Below are 18,993 nucleotides of genomic sequence, written 5' to 3'. Positions count from 1 at the left end.
TTCTGTGCAAATAATCAGACTGGAAATGAGCATGTCAGAGACAAAGCTCAGGTCAAGCACATTAGAGATAAAGTTAGAGATATAGGGCTGAGATGGTTTGGACATGTGCAGACAAGAGATACTGCATATACTGGGCAGAGGATGTTGAAGATGGAGCTCCGTGGAAAAGGGGAAGACCACGGAGGACGTTCTTGGATGTAGCGAAGAAGGACATGCAGAGGGTTGATGTGTCAGAAGAGGATGCTTAAGATAGGGTGAGATAGATGGTCCACTGTGTCCTTGAAGAGGATGAGGAGGAGAATGAGAAGAAGATCAAGAAAATCATAAAGAAACTCAAGAAGAAGAAAAAGATCGACAAGAAGAGAATCCATGAGAACAAGCCCAGTTTCACAGCATTTGTGATGGAGCCTGAACGCATCACTAGTCTGAGTTCCCATGATGCACTTCGTCTTCAGTTGGATGGTGACAGTCGAGCGTCTAAAGTCGAGCTAACTTCTGCTCTATTTTTAGGCGTTTTGGAAGCGATGGAGAGTGACTGCACGGATTTTTGTGCCTCTAACGTGCAGCTCACGTGTTTACGTTAATTTAAGGAGGACACGCGCTTGTTTTTCGACCTGTTAGCCAGGCTGTTTGTTTCGGTAAGCAAAACTTAGCTAGTAAAAGCCGCCGACAACGTCTGATTTTAATATTATTACATAGCTGATAGACATTTCGTTATGTACACAGCTTTTTTATTTTATTTGTTTAATTTACAGTGTTTCGGTCGTACATTTCTGTCATTAATGCACACACGCCCAGTGCTCGTCACTGCAAAGCGTCTGCAGAGAAAACAAATGCTTCTAAATGTCGCTTTGGGTGTTTAAAACGAAACTATTAACCAGCCACTGTTTGGTAAACAGTACTTTGTTTGCTGACAGCCCAGCACTTGATGTATTTAACGCAATCTTATTTGGATGTGATGATGTCAGGGTGGTTGGATTACATGCTGATTAGTTCTCAGAGTGCCTCTCAGTTTTTATTGGGGAAGTAAGAAGCTGCTTCCCTGCAGACGTCCTCTTTAATCTGTGCTTCACATGACTCAGAGGGCTACTCACAGAAAGCATGAAATGGCAGATAATGTCACAGAGCACAGCCTCGTGATAGGAAATTCTGGATACTCGATGTGAGGAGGGAAAATCGTTTCCTTCTCGTCACATGTCTGGCTCGTCGGCGTGGCCATATTCAGGATACAAACTCGCATGACTCGTTTGGTCGCTGTTAGTCAAGCCTGCAAGTGCAAAAAGGGCAGGTCTTTTTTTTGTGTGTTTCAGTGTGCCATGTTGGAGTAACTTATTCCAGGAGGTGCCATGCTCGCCACGCAGACTGAAGCTCCGCACGAGGCTAAGGATGTTAAAAAGGTAAGAATCAGCTCGTTTCACGTTGCGGATTTCACTTCTGTCTGGCTCCTTCCTCTGCTGGTGAGACAGCGTGAGAGTTGGCTTGTGATATTTAAGTAGTATTGTAATGCAAAGTACCCCCTTGATGTTTAGGTTGTGGGGGACATGGGGTGCTCCAAAAGAAAAAGAAAACAACAACAGCACAGCCTGTTTTCAATACGCCACTAATAGCGGATGCAGCAGAGGAAATGCATCATAATCCCGGTGCTAAGCTCATCAACAGAGGATTTTCATTATGTTTAATGGTGAAGCTGGTCTTGCATAGGTGTAGTCCCACCCAGGACTACAGGAGCTCTTCTGGTACAGACAAGAAGGGAAAAAAAGGCCCAGATGGACCTCTCTGCTGCTGTTGTGCACACTTTAGGGGACCTGCATTGAAAGACTGAATGAAGGTTAACCTAAGAAACTTGTAACAAGTTCTATTCTTTTGGATCAGTGGTGGACATGTTTTGTCTCAGAGGGTCTTACTTACTTTGATAAATTAACCCAAGAGTCAAATATTGAACAATTAATGTGAAATATGTTCACATATTTCAGAAGTATTTCAAGATTTTTTCATAGACATAACTGACGCATCAGGCCTGGGTGATCGTGTCAGGAATCAGGAACTTGCTGTTAGTACTTTTTGTGCTTGTGTGTCTATGGTGAACTGTAACATAAAACCACTGCAGTACAAAGCTGAATTACTTAACAAAGAATAGATCTGGCTAATATTTGCTGTTTACTTTTAATATTTTAACTCACACATTGGCTTTCTTATACTTGATACATGCGGCATTAGTTTATTTTCAGTGTGACTATTTTTGAGAATTGATTATAACTCTGAGATTTTAATGAATCACCCCGTGTTTCTTGAATCTAAATAATGACAACAAGTGAGACAGTCACCTCTCACCATCAAAGCTGTTATGTTAAACATGTTATTGCTCCAAATGTGTTTGGGTTTTTTTTTAACCACTAACCAAAATTAAACTCCTCAACATCATTCATATTCAATCTGTTATGATGGCTTGCAGAGATTTGTTGTGCACTGTATATGATTGTATAACTTAAACTGTGTTCTTAACTGCCAAGGGCTGCCACCAGTCTGTGGGCTACTCTTTGAGAGCCCTGTCTAACTCTAGCCTGAATGGTAGACTTCAGAATCAGAATACTTTTATAATCCCTAAGTAAATTATGTGTGTTAAAGTTGCTCCAAGACAGTAACAGACCAAACTAAATAAATAATGCAATATGCTACAAAGGTTACAAATTTAAGAAACAGCGCTAACATATACAAATTGCTCAATTATAAATATCAAGAATATTACAGAGGTGAATATATGATTGACATTTAACTCTAACCTGTGAACTTTGTCATTTGTTATTTTACTGTAGAGAGTGTGCAAAAGGGTGTAACTATTGCAGTGTTTACAGGATATTAGATGGAGGAGTTGTACAGGGAGATGGCCACAGGCAGGAATGATTTCCTGTGTGGCGCAGTGGGCTTTTTGGTAATCTCAGTCTCTCATTGAACGTGCTCCTGTGACTAGCCTGCATGTAATGGAGTGGTATTATTCAGCATTGTCCTTATCTTGGACACCATCCACCTCTCAGACACAACCCTTCCTGCAACATTACTGGCCTTTTGGATCAGTTTGAGTCTGTTGGCATCTGCAACCCTCAACCTGCTGCCCCAGCATGCAACAGCATAGAGGACAGCACTGACCACAACAGACTAACAGAAAATCCTGAGCATTGTCCGACAGATGTTGAAAGACCTCAGCCGCCTCAGAAAATAGAGACGACTCTGGCCCTTACTGTAGAGTGCAGTGGTGTTCTTAACCCAGTTCAGTTTATTGTCTTTGTGTACAACTAGGCTTTCCTAGGATCATAAAAATGAAGACGTAAATTATCCTTTAACAGTAGGAAGCCTGAGTCATAGGTGGGACTACCCACTAAAGAGGTTTTTGACCTTTCACCAAAGAAAAGTAACCAGAACTATGATTACAAATATTTGTAACCAGTATTTTTTTTTTAAAGTGAGGCTTATTTTACCCAAGTTTAAAATACGTTTTTTTTTTTTAATTTGTTTATAAAATAGCTAAAAATAACAGGGAGAAACTTCTGTTAGCTTAGATAACAAATCTTATTTTCCGTAACTATGGACCAGTCGTTGTGTTGTCATCCTCCAGACGCCAGGAAAACCCCAGGGTTATGGCTTTTTTTCAAATGTGTTTTTCAGATGTTTCAATGAAAGGAAAAAATGAGTTAAAAAATGTAAATATTTTTTATGTTTTGTTAACAAGGCTTTGAGACCTCAGATCATTAGGTAAGGAGAAACAAAGTCATTGCTTTGAGTATAGTTGGACAAACTGTGCTTGTCTGGCCCATCGTGGACCGTGGAAAAACCCTGTTTTTAGTTTTGCAGAAAATAACCCCGCTGCATTAATGTACTGTATATGTCCAGGTGCTTGGAACTGGACCTGCAGATGTTTTTCTTCTAACAAGTCAAGCACAGCAAAGGAAGAGTTCTTCAGTGCTCAAGAGCACTAAGTTTCTTGTGTGTTGCGAAAGAAGCTGCCTTTGTCCTCTAACCTTTTACATAATGTAGGTCTGTTTGTAATGTGTTTATTTTTTCCCCCATCAGCTGACAGTGGGTGACATGTGACAGGAGGTTATATACAGGTTGAGTGTCATAACATCACAGCTGATCTCAAACTGCTTGTTTGTCATCACACTGTGGAATGAAATGCAGAAAAAAGTGCCAGTTAATGCTTGAAGATGTTTTCTATATATGTGGTTGAACAGGAATTTCTTTCTTGTTTGACAGCTGCTTCCCATCAGAACCAGTTGAGGAATGTGTTTCATTAAAATCCTTTTCCTCTTCCACGTATTGTTTCTTAGATCAAAGAGAAGTTGGCGCAGTCGCTCAAGGCCCTGCAGAAACGATATGTAGCGTCAGACTCGGTAGTCACCAGTGATGATTCCGATGCTAACCACCTCTGCTGTGCCCTGGAGGCCGTCTTCATCCACGGTATCAAGAGCAAGTACATCCGCTCAGAGTCTCGAAGCAGCAGTAGGAAAGGGGACCGTGGACCCCTCCCTCAGCCTTTTTTCTGGAGCCTCCTCAAGAGTGTCACCCACCGGTAAGTCAGAACCAAGGCACAATTATTCCTAAACTTTGGGGTTTTTGGACTTTTTCCCTTTGGAAAAAAAATACATTTGGAGATTTGATCTTAGACTTCAGGTTCATTTTATTGTAGTGTCTTTACCTTATGCAAAGTGCCTTGAGGCAACTTGAATAATCAAGTATTCTAACAATTATTCCACTGATTAATCGAGTAATCTGATGACAACTACTTTTTTGGGCTAAGGCCTGTCCTTGCTATCACAGGGTGAGAGCCATGGTCCACCCAGCATAGGTTGCCAATAAAATAAGGTATACATTAATCTCCTTCTTGAAAGACTATCTTCCAGGAGGCAAAAAGAATTCTGACAGTATTGTGTCTCCTGGATGAGGGGGTTTTGGTGTGTGTTCATGTGTATGTGTGTGTCTCTTTAAAGCAGCATGTGGTGGCTGCAAAGAAGAAAAGTGAACATACAATGTTAAATCTTCTCAATAACAATGTTATTGAGAAATTCAAATCAGTGATTCCCAAAGTGTGGCCCTCAGCTTCCTTTTGGGTATTGAAGGTATGCAGGTTGTCTGTGTGGTCAGTGAAAAATTTACAATTGTTAAGCTTGAATTTAAAATCTTCTGAGTTCCCTGAGTAACATTTTCAAGCTTTAATATTTCCATTTACAAAACAAGTAGAAGACAAAAGATTTTAAAAATTGACTGATCATTATCAGATGGCAAAAAAGAAGGCTGTTAATAGAGAATTACACAGAATAAGAGAGATGATTGATCAAATGAAATGAAGAACAGAAACCTCAGGAGGTCATTAATCCGAGTCTTGTGTTTAAATCAGAGTTTTTAGTAAAGGGTTAGAAGTGTCCCTGAAGATTTTCAGAGTTCCTATTGAGTGATGCCGTTCTTAAGTTTAAGTATGACTGATTTAAGGTATTATTCTGTGAAAATGCAATACACTCTTTCTTTACCTAGTGATGTGATCACAGAGCTGGAGAAGATAAGCTTTGTGGGCACTGATGTGGGTCGCTGCCGAGCGTGGCTGCGGCTGGCCCTCAACCACGGCCTCCTGGAGTGCTACCTCGTATCGTTGTTCCGCGAAGACTCCAAGCTGCAGGCCCATTATCAGCCCAGTGCCTTGCTCCTGAACCCGGAGGAGCGAGAGGTTCTGCTCAGCTACCTCCAGGGTCTGGCCTCCCTCACATTCAGCCTGTCTTACAAGTCATCTGTCCTCAATGAGTGGACCACCACGCCTCTGGCTCTTGCCGGACTCTGCCCTTTGTCCCAGGCAGACTTACTCGACCTGCCCCTCAATGGTGGAGACCCTCCCACCTCCAAGCCCATATGGAAGGAAATTTGGGATACAGTGTCTCAGTCATCGGGTTCTTCGGACGCACTGGATGTACAGAGAGGCTGCCCAGTTTTAGTGGGGAGGGGATCAGATCTTTTACAAGGGAGTCAGACTGCTCTTCGTTCTTCTAATTTAAGCCTGGATACCACAGGCTCCTCTCAGCTGTCCTCCAGCTTGAGCTCTGACAGCCTTCTGCAGGGACAGGACCCCCGCAGCCCGACAGGAGAGCATTGGTCTTCATGTGACTTTGAAGCAGCCATTAATCCCAACATCTGCACCAAGAGGCCACAGAAAGAGTATGTATACATTTTAAACAGTTTTTAATCATTCTGGAGCAAATAGGAGTTAATTAACTTTGTTCTTAGCACCTGAATGAGCCCCATCTTGTAGTATATTTTTAGTCAGTCCCTCATACACCATCCTGTTGTTCTAATAATCACCAGAGCACCAGATGTGTGTTAATCATTGGCAGGAAATAGCCTCCAATAAAACTGAAAGATATGTGCACATCCACCCCAATATGGGCTCTGGCACGGGACTGAAAACCAGCCAATAACCAGTATATAAAATTAGCAGCTTGGATGCTGAGGGTTTTTTTTTTTTTTTTTTTTTTTTTTTGGTCTTTCATCAACAAAAGCTTTTCTTTTATTTAACTTGAAATAAAATACATGTTTTGAGTTGTCTGTATCTCTGCAGCTCGCTGACTGATTTCCGGGAGAGCGGACACTGCAGTCAGGACTCGACACAGGAAGACTCATTTGTCTCCAGCATGGGTCCTTCTCAGTTCTCTGAGAAGGGTATTATCAATGACAGTGAGCCCCAGGCTTCTGAGTACCAGCCTCCAAACTTTGGACAGCTTGATTTAGAGCAACCAGAAACAACCACTGAGCTGCCATCATCTGATGATGATAAGTGTCCCGCTGAAGTCTGCAAAAGTGCCTTTTCAGAGTTGCACTCGGACATAGGTCTTGTCTCAGCAGTCAGTGAACCTGCAGAACCTGTGGAGGAAGTAAGTGTGACTGTTGAGCCTGTCCAGGAAGAGAAGCCAACGGAGAGCTCTGAAAAAACCAACGCAGACTCTGTAGTTCATCAGTGCCCACTTCGCTCTACAAGCATCTTGAGCAGAAAGTCATCTTCAGATTCACTATCAGTAAGTATAACATCTCTATAGAGGGTAACCGTTATTTGAGCAAAACCACAAACTTTATCTGGCCTTAATGCAAATTTGTCTCATGCACTCATATCAGTTCATAAATGCTGTGGTTGCTGATTACGTAAAACGCAAAAACCTATTTGATATTTGTTGCATGAAATGTCAAGTAGGATGTTCAACTCTTAATCTTGGAAACTAGTGAATAAAGCATAGAGGAAAAACAAACAAGACAGTCTCTCTTTTACATTTCCCATTTTAAAACCACTCACAAAAATGGTTAGTAGTCACACAAGTTTTACTAACTTGGTCTGTCCATCCATCCATCGTCCGTCCATTATCTAACTCCTTGTCTAATTAGGGCTAACTTTGATTGACTGAGTACTGAGTCTTACGACACCTCTCTGATCTGTGGGAAGTAACTTAAGCACGCAGCAGAAACCCACATGGGCACAGCAAAAACACACCAACCTGCTGATCCAGTGTTCAGTGTTAATAGACTGAGGATACTGCCGGAAGGCAAATTGGTAGTGATATGAAACCAGTCCTGTGGCGAGATGTTACTAAAATGGAGTACAGAAAGTAGCCATACTATACCAGCAAATGCCTAGAATGAAAATGAACTCCCGTGTTAACTTTGATCTCTAAATAAGAAAAACTAAAGATATTTCTTAGTGTTTTACACAAATATGGGAAAATCTCTTAACATTAGTCAGACACATTTGTGCTTACATTTTCGTGACTGTTTAGAGACCACTGTTTATAGGTTCTTCACCACTAACACCAATGACACATGATAAAAGGGGAACCATTTTTTGCAAACTGCACTCTGCTCTCTGAAAGTCTCAGCTCCGTTTTTTTTCTGTTAGTTACCATTAACATGCAAATGAAACCCTTTGGTTCCCAATGCTAAATAAAACATCCTCTCCTGCTTTTTGCAGCATTCTTATTCTTGGATCTCAGACGATGACATTTATAAGCCCCATCTGGAGAATTTGCCGGACAGCGATGACGCACCTGTCTCTCCTCCCTCAGCTGAGCCCAGCATCTCACCGTCACGTCCAAGTGTCGTCCATCGCAGACAAATAGGTATCATCCCCTGTCTCCCAAGCTTGTAATTGTGCACTATAAGCTTGTGTATGACAATGAAAGATGTAAGACTTTTATGCAGTATAAGAAAAATGTATAAATGAAGGAATAAGAAATTATGGGGAATCTCAGCAATCTCACTGCCCGAGGAAAGAAGTCTGAGTTTCAGAATCCTGCCAACTGAGTTTCTCTGAACAGACTGTGTTTCTATCACAAATAGATCATTGCATTTGAGTGAAAGAGACAGAGCTGTTAAAGAACAAACTAAACAGAAGCCCACATGTAAAATCGTTGCTCCACAGCACTTCTAGTGGTACCTGCAGTGTGCGCACACCTGGTCAATACAGGTAGCCACTGAGGGATTACGAATGAAGTAACATACTGCACTAAAGTCCAGGAGCACTAGAAAGCGTGGAATGAGATTAAAGCCACGCCCCCAGATTTTCCCAGCAGGTAATTTCCTTCAGGTCTCAAAAGAGAAAACGCCTGCTGTTACATAATGCTTGGCGTGTGGCCACATCACTGGAATGTGATTTTACTACATTTGCAGGACGTTCCTTGGATGAGTCCCATGGCCTGTTTTAAAAATAGAAATAATGTGAAAGAGAGTGTAACAAAGTAACATTAACAGCGCAGATAGTGAAGCATGTCATGGGACATTTTGTGACAAAGCATATGGACTATGTTTATTATTTATTTTTTAAATCATTTTGTCAATAATGGGACTGTTCACGAGTAGCTAATCTCAGTCATTCACATCAACAGATTCGATTATTTAACTGTGTTGTGAGTCAATGTTAACTTATCTATTGAAGCAAATAATGGGGAATGTTGGCTGGTGAAATTATCCCACTGGGGATGTCAACTTGAATTCCAAGCCTTCTTTTTATTTTATTTTCGTGCTGCTAACAGGAACTCTGAAGTCATGTAATAGTTGATTGGAAATCCAATGTCAGCTCACGTATCGGCCTGTTCTTTTTCTTGTAACCCCATTTCCTTCTCCATTTTTTTTCTCTACATTGCATCACTGTGTTGTAGCAAGTTGAGAGGACTTGCCAGGGAAGAATTACTTTCTGGGGAAAGTAATTTGTTAGATTACTTATGTTACATTTGCATTACCATATAACATGACCTAAATGTCATAGAATTACCAGACATTAATGTAATAACACATTAACAAATAATATAGTTTCTTACATGGACACAAATTCCTGTCCTAATGAGGATTTTTCTTTTAGTGTTTAAGTTTTAACACACAGTTGACAGCTACATTTTTTTTTTTTATTATTTCTGACAACCCTGCAACTTTGCTCAAAATAATGCAAAAGGTTCAATTGTGGCTTAATTTTCTGTATGTATAGCTCAGCTAGTAAACATGGATATAAAAGAGGCATTCTCTGTGTGAAAACACGACAATGTCATCTATGTATGTGTTTTTCCCAGGGCTGTCCAACCCCTTTCGAGGGTTGCTGAAGCTCGGTCACCTAGAACGACGCAGCGCCGTAGGATTATGGCGCGACTACTACTGCGAGCTGTCACCCTTTGAGTTCCGCCTGTATGTGAATGCAGATGAACGGATATGCTGCGAAAACTGCTCCCTGGTGCGATGTGAAGACGTTCGCATCACCTCATCTGAGGGCCGCTTTGACTTGATCTTTCCTGGAAAACGGCTTTACCTCCGGGCGGCCAATCATGATGAAGCTGAGGACTGGGTGGACCGGATTATTGAGGCTGTCAACAAAAGCCGACCAGTACCGCATGACGAGCAGTGGGAGGTGCTGCACACCGGGTGTGAGAATGGTGTGGATGAACGTGCAGTTTCTTCGCCACCCTTGTCCCCTTCCAGCCCTGAGCAAGGCCCGTCTGGTTCTGATGCTTGTGGAGGGCAGGATTCGCCATCTCCTCCTCAGCAGGAATTTGACTGGACATCGACTACAGATTTAGAAACAGATTCCATCAAAGAAGCTGTTTTGTACTTCTCCACAGATCCTGAGGCCCGGACGTGGGAACGTATGGTTTTCTCTCTCTCCTTGGAGACCTTGAAAGGATTTCTCGTAAAAGAAGGAAGGAAGCTACAGCGGCTAAACTACCCTGTTGAGGAAATCCGGGATGTGGTTCCCGATGTTTCTCAGGGGGGACCAGCCTTTTTCAAGCTCCTGACAATCCGAGAAACACTTAGATTTAGAGCGGAGAATGAGAAGGAGGCTCGCTTTTGGAGGAAGTTTATCCGAGATGCTCTTGACTCATACCTCGAGAACGGGGAGTGTGAAGGCTCTGAGGTACCTTTGGAAGCGACTGGAAATCTGTACAGACTGGTGCAGCATAGGCTAAAAGAAGATGGAGCACTTCTTGTTCACCTTTTCAAAGTTCCCTCGGAGAAGGGCCTGGACACTCAGAGCTTCAAATGTGCAGGTAATGTTAGAATTTTAAACAATATATTTAAACCTTTTTAAGCCTGTTTGATGTAAAATCGAGCAGATTTTGCTTGTTGTGGTAATCCATCCTGTCTGCAGTATCAAAAGTTAAAGCTTTTCATTGTGCTTCTTGTGTAAGTGATGGGGTCAAAACCCTTTACTGGGTTTGAGCACGCCATTTATTTATTTTTTTTTTAAATTTAAGACTTCAGCACTCTGAGACGGACAAAATCAACCTTGTTTTAAAATTCTCAACTTAACAGCATTAAAAAGCATCCTCGAACTAACACATTTTTGGACTCTTGGATAGTTTCGTCCTTCATTAATAAACTTTACAGTAAATGAATGCTTTAATAACAGATTTGTTTGCATTAACTAAAGCTTAAAGTTAAGGGTGTTGCCTAATGTTTATAACGTGTCTTTTGGAACATTTTAATGGACCTGACTTGCTGTGTGGTACTGATCACTGCAGATGCGTCTGTGTGTGTGTGAGCCTATGGCTCGAGCTTGCTTGTGTTAGCTAATAACTTTGCACTTCAACCTCTTGTTCAAATATTGTTCACTTCTGGCTCTGCAAAACTAATATTTTGACACCCAAAACAATAATGCTGAAACTTTAAAATCCAGGATCCATAAACCAGTAGATAATGTCATTTTATGTACTAAAAAAAAAAAAAAAAACTTTTACATTTAGAAAACTGGAGATTATGGAAGATTAGCACTTGTCTGTTCAGTTTGTTCATTTCCTGTTGTGCTTAGTTTGGTTTTGAGTGTGATGATAAAAATCAGCATGTTGCCTAGGAGTCTAGGACCTGATCTTGTTGTTCAGTTGTATTCTTTACGATCCTTTTACCCAAAAACCAATAAAACTCATCTTTAAGATCCACCTATTTTCCCAAAAGAAATTTAAAGTATTATTCCTTTGCTTTTGTCCCACTTCTCCACCAAGTATCTTAAAACTCGGTCAGGTGTTTCTTTGCGTAATCCCATTGACAGATCCACAAACAAACGGCAATGCAAACATCACTTCAGCCAACGCGACGCCTTCTTAGCGGCAGTATTGAAAAACAAAAACGCAACACATTTTGTGATCTGTCTCTGGCCACAAAAAGGAAGAGTAAACGTCAGAAAAATCATTTACAAACTGAAATAAAATTACCTTAAATGGAGTGAGACCACGTTCAAGTGGAGAGAGCTGCAGATTTGAATGTTTTTTTTTTTCTTCATAAAAAAGAGGAGCTTTCGGGACAGATGAGAGGGATAAATCTTGGGATGAAAGAGAGCAACTTCCGACACGGGGAGCAGATCAAGCATAGCTTTGTATATAATAATGTATCACTGGCTGAGTCTACGGGAGGAGGAATCCGACTCATTGTGAGAGTGGATGTGACTCAGACTGAGTTGTGTTTTGCTGTGTCTTGCAGGCTGTCCTCAAAAGATTGGACTGTCACTGGGCAGAGCCAGGTTATGTGAGTTCTCTGGGCAGTACTACTGTGAGTCATGCCACAAAGGTGACACCTCCATCATCCCCTCACGCATGGTGCACAACTGGGATGTCACCCATAGAGAGGTAGGTGCAACACATAACTATCTGCAAACAAATTTCTATAAAAAATGTGTTACAAATTTGTTACAGCAATTAGAAAAAAACAAACATATATGACTTCCTACCTGCTAATTTAGATGAAAGCTTAGTGTCATTTGAAGAAACTGGCCTTGGGTATTAACACGAGTGCTGCAGACTGGAAGCATGAAACACACTGTAATATGTTACACCAAACTCTATGAACTTGCATCTTAAAGGTCTGAGTCTCATTTGAAACTACAAAAATGTTTTCTAATATTTGTTTTTTTGTTGTTGTTTTGTTTTGTTTTTTTTGCAACTTAACTGTTTTGTGACCTCTGAGGTTAAATAAAAAGATGGCTTTGCTAAAACAATCAAGTCAAAAAGTAAATGCCATTTCAGTTTTTAATATCTCAAATTTAATTAAGGAAATATTTATATTCACATACACTAATTATGAGCATAAATGTGATCATTGTCATGAATATGAATGAGTAACCTATTTTTTTTTTTATTACTTGCAAGTTTTGAGGTTTGATTCAAACATTGATTTAATATAGTGCAAACCTGAATCAGGAATTGAAGAATGGATTAGGCTAATATGTACTATATGTGCAAACACAGTGCACATATAGAGGCGGTCACCTCTTTGCAAGACCAAAAAGTCTGGTTGTTTCTGTTTGTCACAGAAACTGTTCACACAGCGCCATCTGCTGGAATAGAGTTAAATGACTATTTGCATTTCCTCCAGGCTGACTGACAGTACAGTCCTTTTACAGTTTTTGTGTGTGGGTTTGTTTTATGAATTCTAATCCACTCATAATTAAATATTCTAGTTTGTCTTTTTTTTTTTTTTTTTTTAAATTACTGAACATTTTGAAGCAACATGTCAGCCTCATGAGACTGCTTACACTTGTTTGTCTGCACAGGTGTCTAAGAAAGCCTTGTGGCTGCTGAAGCAGGTAGAACAAGAGCCTCTGATCAACCTGGAGCAGCTGAACCCTGAGTTGGTTGCGCACACCGAGTCCATGGGTCAGGCCCATGAGCAGAGGCAGAAGCTATGCCTTCTGGGTGAATATCTGCGTACCTGCCGCAGTGGAGCCTGCAAGAAACTCCAAGCGAGGTGTTTGGCAGAATGCCTTGGCAATAACAATAAATTACTCTAGGCTACATTGTTCCTATTGAGTTTCTTTTCAATAGGAACAATCAATTTAAATGCTATAAAACATCTTAAACACCTTTCTTTTCTTTTCTTTCTCCTTCCATTTCTCTCTCTAGAATGGGGCAGCGAACTTACCTGTTGGAGTCAAACCACCTGTACAGTGTCAAGGACTTGCGACAGGTAACCTTCTGGCTCACTTTCATTGCATACAGGATCCGCCACCTTAAAATACCTACATATAGGCATCTGTATTTTTTTTTTCTCAGGTAGCAGAGGGCCAGTATGTAAACTTTCTGCGCAGGCTGGTGCAACATGCCTCTAATCATGTGTTCAGCTGTGACCTTTGCACCCAGCGTGGCTACATTTGTCAGATATGCCACTCTAATGACACCATCTTCCCCTTCCAGTTTGAGACAACCACAAGGTATGTTTTCCAAAGGCATCACTGTTCATTCCTCATTCTTTTTATTTGTTTGAACCCTAAAACAAAAATAGTTTTAAAAAGAAAGAGGAAAAAGTCTCCACAATGAGGCCAGTCTTGTTGTCCAAATATTCTAAATTAAATGCTAAACACCAGCTCCAACTTTTTAAACATCCTGTTCTTCTGTGTGACTTCTTTTCCCTTGTTTGTGTTTTCAGTGTTCTGTTTAGTCGCCACTGTCTGTCGCTTTTTAACGTGGGCTGCATAAAGTGTAAACAGGACAAAAATAAACTGAAGCCTTCTTGTTAATATGAATAGCAAGACACAATCTACCAGAGAGACGTAGAAAACACTTTTAATAAAGCACACAGACCAAAATGATCTTCTTTTGGCTGCTACTTTTAGGGGTCGCCACAGTGGATCACCTGCCTTCATCTCACCCTATATCTAGCACCCTCCTCTGTCACTCCAACCCGCTGCATGTCCTCCTTCTCTTCTCTGTGGTTTTCCGCTTTTCCTCCTGTCTGGCAGCTCCATGTCCAAACCATCTCGGCTTTGCCTCTCTAACTTTGTATTCAAAATGCTCATCCTGAATAGTCCTTCTGTTACAATAAACTTGTCTGTCCTGCTCACTCGCACTGAAACTCTTAGCATTTTAACTCGTCTACCTGCAACTCTGCCAGCGCCACCATCTCCAAACCATCCATCTTAGTAGGTCTCACTACCATCACTACTTCCAGGCTCATATGAGATTTGTCACCAACCTAATGAACATCTCTTGACGTCAGTCACACAAAATCTGTAACAGACGATCATCCGTGTCTTTGTCACCACCCGGCTGGCTTACTGCAGTGGGGTCCTGTTCGGAAATTCCCGCAAAGCCCTGGACAGAATCCAGTATGTCCAGAACTCATCTGCCAGGCTTCTAACATGCACTAAGCTCGGTGAACATATCACACTCACCCTCATAAATCTCCACTGGCTCCCAGTCAAGTCACGCATTACTTACGAGATCCATCTTCTCATTTACAAATCCCTCAATGCCCTGTTTTCATGTGCTTTTTTTGAAGTGGAACTGAAGTCTTTGCACTCTTGTCAAACCAGCCAGATTCCACTGACAAAAATAGTAATTATACCTGAGAACACACTTTAGATTTAGATTAGCAACCGCTGTCTGGTGGCTTTGAAAATTACAATGTACTCACTAGTGTGGAGAAAGTCCAAGGGGGCTTTGAGCTTCTGAGTGAGAGTGGGTGTGAGGCTGAAGGAGCCTAAGGTATAGTGTGACAACTGCAACCACTCGCTCGGCTTTACCAAAGAAGCGCTTTATAGAACGTGAATTCAAACTGTTCTAATATAAATGACTGTCTTGTCCTGTACCTCATTTTAAAATATTGATAACATCTTAAAATCTGTGTCTCCAAAGCTATAAAAAGAACACCTATATGTGTGGAAATTGTTGGTGTTTTGTATTCTTGGAAACAAGAATACAAAACATTGGGGAAACACATTTTCTCTATCGGAGGATTTAAGGCTGACACCGTCAACTGACTGAGAAATTCTTTTGTGAAAATCATACTTTAAGTTGTGGAAAAGCAAAACAAAACCTTTAACATATGCTAACTTTGGTCATTAGTATTTTTACTAGAAGTGGTGTGGAAATTGTGTCCACAGTGCCTTTAATTTGGTTTGTTTTTCTCTTGCCCAGGTGTGAAGATTGCAAAGCTTTGTTTCACATAAGCTGCAAGGCTGATGAGCAGTCCTGTCCTCGCTGTCAGCGGATGAGGAAATACATGGAGAGGGATCTGCAGGACTGAGCACGGTCAGTAGGGACAGTGCTGAGCTGTGAGCCACGGGGCCAGACTGTTAAACGTAAGCTGGTGGAGAGTAAAGAAAACAAAATTTAGCTTTCACATGATGTAACCTCAAGTGCAATTATGAGTTTGCCTGCCCTAACTGACTTAAAGCAAGCATGAAGATGAAGGTATTTGAAGCTACAGTAGCTAGACTCTCTTGCACTAATGTAGAGGCATTCAGAGCCTCGTGCTGCTCACATGATGCAGCCAAATGTTACTGACCAGTGATTTAAATACCTCTCTGATTTCTGATTCAGCCACGACATCAAAAAAGGCCAGGTCAGACGTCGAGGTTGCTGCCAATCTATTGTATCCAAACATTTTTTAGAGTTGGCCATTTTCCACTGCAGGAACTTATAAGTAGCTTGCACCATTACCTATTCTAAACTCAGGAATCCCCACACCCACTCCCGTAGAACCTCTTCTAGGACTGCTTCTGGATCAGTATCTACTCCAGGATAAGAGCCTGTACTTTGAGGTTCTTAACTACTATGAAACACTACTTTTTTTTTTCTTTTTTTTTTTTTTTGTTTCAGAACAAGAAAATCTTTGAAAACCCCCCAATCCTATTCGAACAAAGAAGATCAGGAGTCTTTCAAATTGTAAAATTTAAGTGGATAAAACAAATGACAACCATCATCATCTGGTTTCACAGATTCATAGTTTAACTAGTGGTTTAATAATTTTGAAAATGAGACCGAAATCGAGATGTAAAGTCTCTGAGACTGTGTCGAAGACTTATTCCATTTTCCTGAACCAAAGCATACTAGTCTGGTAAAAGCTGTAATGCGCCGATCAGTGTTATTCATTCCTCTAGAGAAAAACCAAGGTAGGAGCAGAAATCATAGCATTGGATAACTGTCTTACCCTTCGCTTTTTTCTTTTTTTTTTCTTTGGTGCATTCAGGATCTTCACAGACTTTAATAGCTGATCATGGGGACTTCCTGTAAACTTGGTTCCTGCTACAAGTTTGTGCAGTGGAAAAGTGACCATTGACACTCTTTACTTTGCTTGTCACATCAATGTCTTCTTAACCATCATGTTTACACAGAAGTGATCCACAGTACGTTTCCTGTTTGCTCTCGATGCACAAATTATTCAGACATGATTTCCAGCATTAATATTTAGTACTGTACTTGTAGAATAATGAGAAATGTTTTGATTACCAGATCTTGATTGTGCCTTGTCTTTTATTTAAGCTTTACAGTTTTCCCATGATATCTCACTATTACGGGGCCAAAATGCTTTTTTTTTTTTTAAATTTTAACCTATAATCATGCAATAAAAAAATTAGATTGACCAATTAAATATTTAGATTTAGCGTAAATATGAGCGCTTTGTGGAATGTTTCTCTATATATGTGTGATTAAACAGGCAATTCTTAAGGCTCACAGAGGAGATTTGTTTATGCTGCTTATTCATGCATTTAATGAAATAATTTAATAATAAGTGTGTGGCAAAAACATAAAACATTAAGATTTGAGATGAGTGTTTATAAAGTTTAAAACGTAATTTGCGTATTTGCACTCGGAAATGACTGTTAAATGGATATTTCAGCTGAGTTATTTGAGCTCTAATATCTTCAGCCACATTAAATTATCCCTAAACTAAAACCCAGCTGTGTTTCTGATCTTTTTTTTTCTTTTTCTTTCATTTTTGACTTTGAACTGAGAATCATCAGACTTCTCTGGGGTCTGCAAAGAACAAAAATAAGTTGAAGATGTACTGAACTCCATTTTGCTATATGCAGAACATATCATATGCAAAGGGAAAATTGCATATACTGCAGTACTGTTATTTCCTGATTTGTATTTATTTTGTCTCATTATGTATGAATGACTGTATTGAAATAAATGTCAGTGTATTTGATTCGGTTGTCTTTTATTTTAAGCTTTTCACACCAGATAATGTTCATTTTACTCACAAAGCCATGGCACACACAGGCATACCGGCTAATTTTCATCATCAGTCCCTGGAAGGCTGATGAAGACCAGACGCTTATTTTGCAGTACACACACCCCGGCACCTCGCAATCACAGAGTCATTTCCTCAGCAAAACAATATTAATTCCTAATAAAGTCAATAATATATAAACGATTAAATACAACTGCCAATAACGTACAAATATGCAAACCTGGATCGAATAGTATTATTGTGCATTACAGTCTTATAGCAGCTTGCACTGTGGTGCACTGAGTCTTTGGCTGAAGATGCTACTGTTGATAACCTCCAGGGCATGGAGTGGGTGTGCAGGGTTGATCATAATTGACTTCACTTTCGAGAGGATTATTCTTCCACCACCTGCTGGACTACCTCCATTTTGAGACTGTACCACAAAGCTAATCTTCTTGATATGTTTGCCTCCATTGTGGACACACAAAAACCAGGCTGTGCAGTGCCTACCATATAGAGATGATGTTTGCTAATGCACATACTGTGGTCTAAGGAAGCAAACTGTAATAAGGTTTGATTTGACACAATAGCTCTGATATACGAGAGGACCAGTCCCTCAAGCATCTTAATGATGTGTGGTGAGCGCTACGGGTCTTGTAGTCTTGGTATTCGGTGTGATGACTCTCCTATGCAAAAGGGACCAAGCAAGATGTGTTTCACAGGCTTGGGACCTTTTGCAAATGCAGGTGTGCTGGGGGACCACATATTTCTGCAGAACATGTTTTTAACAGCCTTGGGCTGATGTCCAATAACCTTGTATATGAAAGTATTCCAGTCAAATGTGAGGCCATTTGTCCAACGCTAAAGCTTGGTTCAAATTTGGTCATGCAATGGGACTCCATCAAGTTCTGTGGAAACTTTGTTTTTGTGCAGTCATGTTAAAAACAATAACACAGTCTTTAACAAGTTACTCTGTGCAATAAGGAAGTCAGTTTCATCGCCATCTGTCACACTGAAATCATTGTTGGAATTTGGGTGTGTCTTTACATGTAGAAAAAATAGATGGGAAATTCCTGTTTTCAACAACTTTTAAGATGGACATTTTGTGCTTTTCATCATTTTCTGTCATATTTATACTGATACATCAGGGGATCCTTATATTAAGATGAAAACATACCAAAATTGCGAATAATGAAATCAATATTTATAAATGACGAAAGCTGATGCTTCAAAGTGTTCTAAACAGATAGTTTGATCCTCACTCTGGACTCTGTTTTATTTCAGTGAGCGTGGATATCCCTTATATGGTCACATGTGGCACACGGCAATCCCACGGACCTTATGTTTACCAATCAGAAGAAAGATGGCTTAAAGCAAGAGGCCCTAAAACAGTCTATGGGGCTGTAACAAAGACCAGTATGAGAAAAAACAAGGATTATTTTTAACTGAATAATGCAAAGCTGCTCTAGTTGAGTCCAAGTTTAACACGAACCTTGAAATGTGCAAGACTTTTAGAGACAAAGAGCTCCTGCAGAAGGAAGTGGA

General features: G+C 40.5%; 1 protein-coding gene across 5 annotated transcripts; it reads left to right on the top strand.

Annotated features, from left to right (window-relative positions):
• The first annotated feature begins 460 nt into the window (after window positions 1-460).
• plekhm1 (pleckstrin homology domain containing, family M (with RUN domain) member 1) lies at window positions 461-18,836 on the top strand. 5 transcript variants are annotated; one of them, XR_010094776.1, is made up of 13 exons: window positions 461-638; window positions 1,311-1,397; window positions 4,323-4,564; window positions 5,524-6,195; window positions 6,596-7,049; window positions 7,991-8,138; window positions 9,582-10,550; window positions 11,977-12,122; window positions 13,046-13,239; window positions 13,395-13,458; window positions 13,545-13,702; window positions 15,408-15,571; window positions 16,462-17,431. XR_010094776.1 is itself a non-coding variant. In XM_063482643.1 (13 exons), exons 2-12 carry the CDS (start codon window positions 1,347-1,349, stop codon window positions 15,514-15,516), a joined length of 3,207 nt encoding a protein of 1,068 aa, XP_063338713.1. In that variant the 5' UTR covers window positions 461-638; window positions 1,311-1,346; the 3' UTR covers window positions 15,517-15,521; window positions 18,733-18,836. The 5 variants fall into 5 exon arrangements, 4 of the variants coding, with proteins under 4 accessions (XP_063338713.1, XP_063338712.1, XP_063338710.1 ...); XM_063482643.1 differs by lacking the exon at window positions 16,462-17,431 and adding an exon at window positions 18,733-18,836 and having other exon boundaries at window positions 15,408-15,521; XM_063482642.1 differs by having other exon boundaries at window positions 15,408-15,521.
• Window positions 18,837-18,993: the final 157 nt, after the last annotated feature.

This window comes from Pelmatolapia mariae, linkage group LG8 (assembly GCF_036321145.2).
Source record: "Pelmatolapia mariae isolate MD_Pm_ZW linkage group LG8, Pm_UMD_F_2, whole genome shotgun sequence".
NCBI classification, from domain to species: Eukaryota; Metazoa; Chordata; class Actinopteri; order Cichliformes; family Cichlidae; genus Pelmatolapia; species Pelmatolapia mariae.
Note: the sequence above shows the minus strand (reverse complement) of the source record. Positions and strands in the feature narration are given on the sequence as shown.

Coding starts and splice junctions, on each gene's coding strand:
- plekhm1 (XM_063482643.1), top strand. CDS start 1,347: ATGCTCGCCACGCAGACTGAAGCTCCGCACGAGGCTAAGGATGTTAAA. Junction 6,196..6,595: donor ACCAAGAGGCCACAGAAAGA/GTATGTATACAT, acceptor GTATCTCTGCAG/CTCGCTGACTGATTTCCGGG. Junction 8,139..9,581: donor CGTCCATCGCAGACAAATAG/GTATCATCCCCT, acceptor TGTTTTTCCCAG/GGCTGTCCAACCCCTTTCGA.